The 773-nt window shown below is 62.7% G+C and overlaps 1 protein-coding gene across 1 annotated transcript in view; it reads left to right on the top strand.

The window, feature by feature from the left end:
* Nucleotides 1-347: 347 nt before the first annotated feature.
* The window catches only part of LOC120511450 (nuclear receptor coactivator 1-like), a gene marked incomplete at its 3' end in the record, with an annotated part of 9501 nt that continues 9075 nt past the window's right edge, over nt 348-773 (top strand). The window contains exon 1 of the mRNA XM_039728523.1: nt 348-738. Within this exon, the coding sequence (XP_039584457.1) occupies nt 387-738 (352 nt within the window). The remainder of the gene's footprint in view (nt 739-773) is intronic.

Genomic DNA, 773 nt, shown 5'->3' with positions numbered 1-773 from the left:
GCATTTTTGATTTGGGATTTGGGGTTTGGACTGGGTTTGGGATGAGTTTCAGGGACGCATTTTTGATTTGGGATTTGGGCTTTGGGAAGGATTTGGGATAAGTTTTAGGGACACATGTTTGATTTGGGCTTTGGGCTTTGGGATGGGTTTGGGCTAAGTTTTAGGGACACATGTTTGATTTGGGCTTTGGGCTTTGGGATGGGTTTGGGCTAAGTTTCAGGGACGCATTTTCCATTCATCTTTTGACACTGACTTCCGCCATGTGCAAATCCCAAAACTCCCTCTGCAAACCCCACCGGGTGACGATCCCTGTCTGCAATTCGGGATATTTTTGGGATAACCCCCCACTCCCTCCCTCCCTCCCGCAGCCCCCGCTGAACGCGCAGATGCTGGCGCAGCGGCAGCGGGAGCTCTACAGCCAGCAGCACCGGCAGCGGCAGCTGATGCAGCAGCGCGCGCTCCTCCTGCGCCAGCAGCAGCAGCAGCAGCAGCAGCAGCAGCAGCAGAGCTTCGGCAGCTCCGCCCTGGGCGCGCCGCGGCTGCCGCAGGGCGCGGCGCAGCAGTTCCCCTTCCCGCCCGGCTACGGTACGAGCAGCGGCGCCGGCGGCAGCTTCGGCGGCCCCGAGGCGCTGGGGAGCCGCGGGGCGCTGGGCGGCAGAGGGATGATGGCGGCGCCCTTCGGAGCCGGGATGGGCCCGGGCGGCGTGCAGCAGAACCTCTTCCAGTACTCGGGGGCAGGTACGGGGCGCGCGGGGTTTGGGGGGTTCGGGGTA

The sequence above is a fragment of the Passer montanus genome, unplaced genomic scaffold (genome assembly GCF_014805655.1).
Source record: "Passer montanus isolate IOZ18808 unplaced genomic scaffold, ASM1480565v1 scaffold650, whole genome shotgun sequence".
Lineage (NCBI taxonomy): Eukaryota > Metazoa > Chordata > Aves > Passeriformes > Passeridae > Passer > Passer montanus.
Note: the sequence above shows the minus strand (reverse complement) of the source record. Positions and strands in the feature narration are given on the sequence as shown.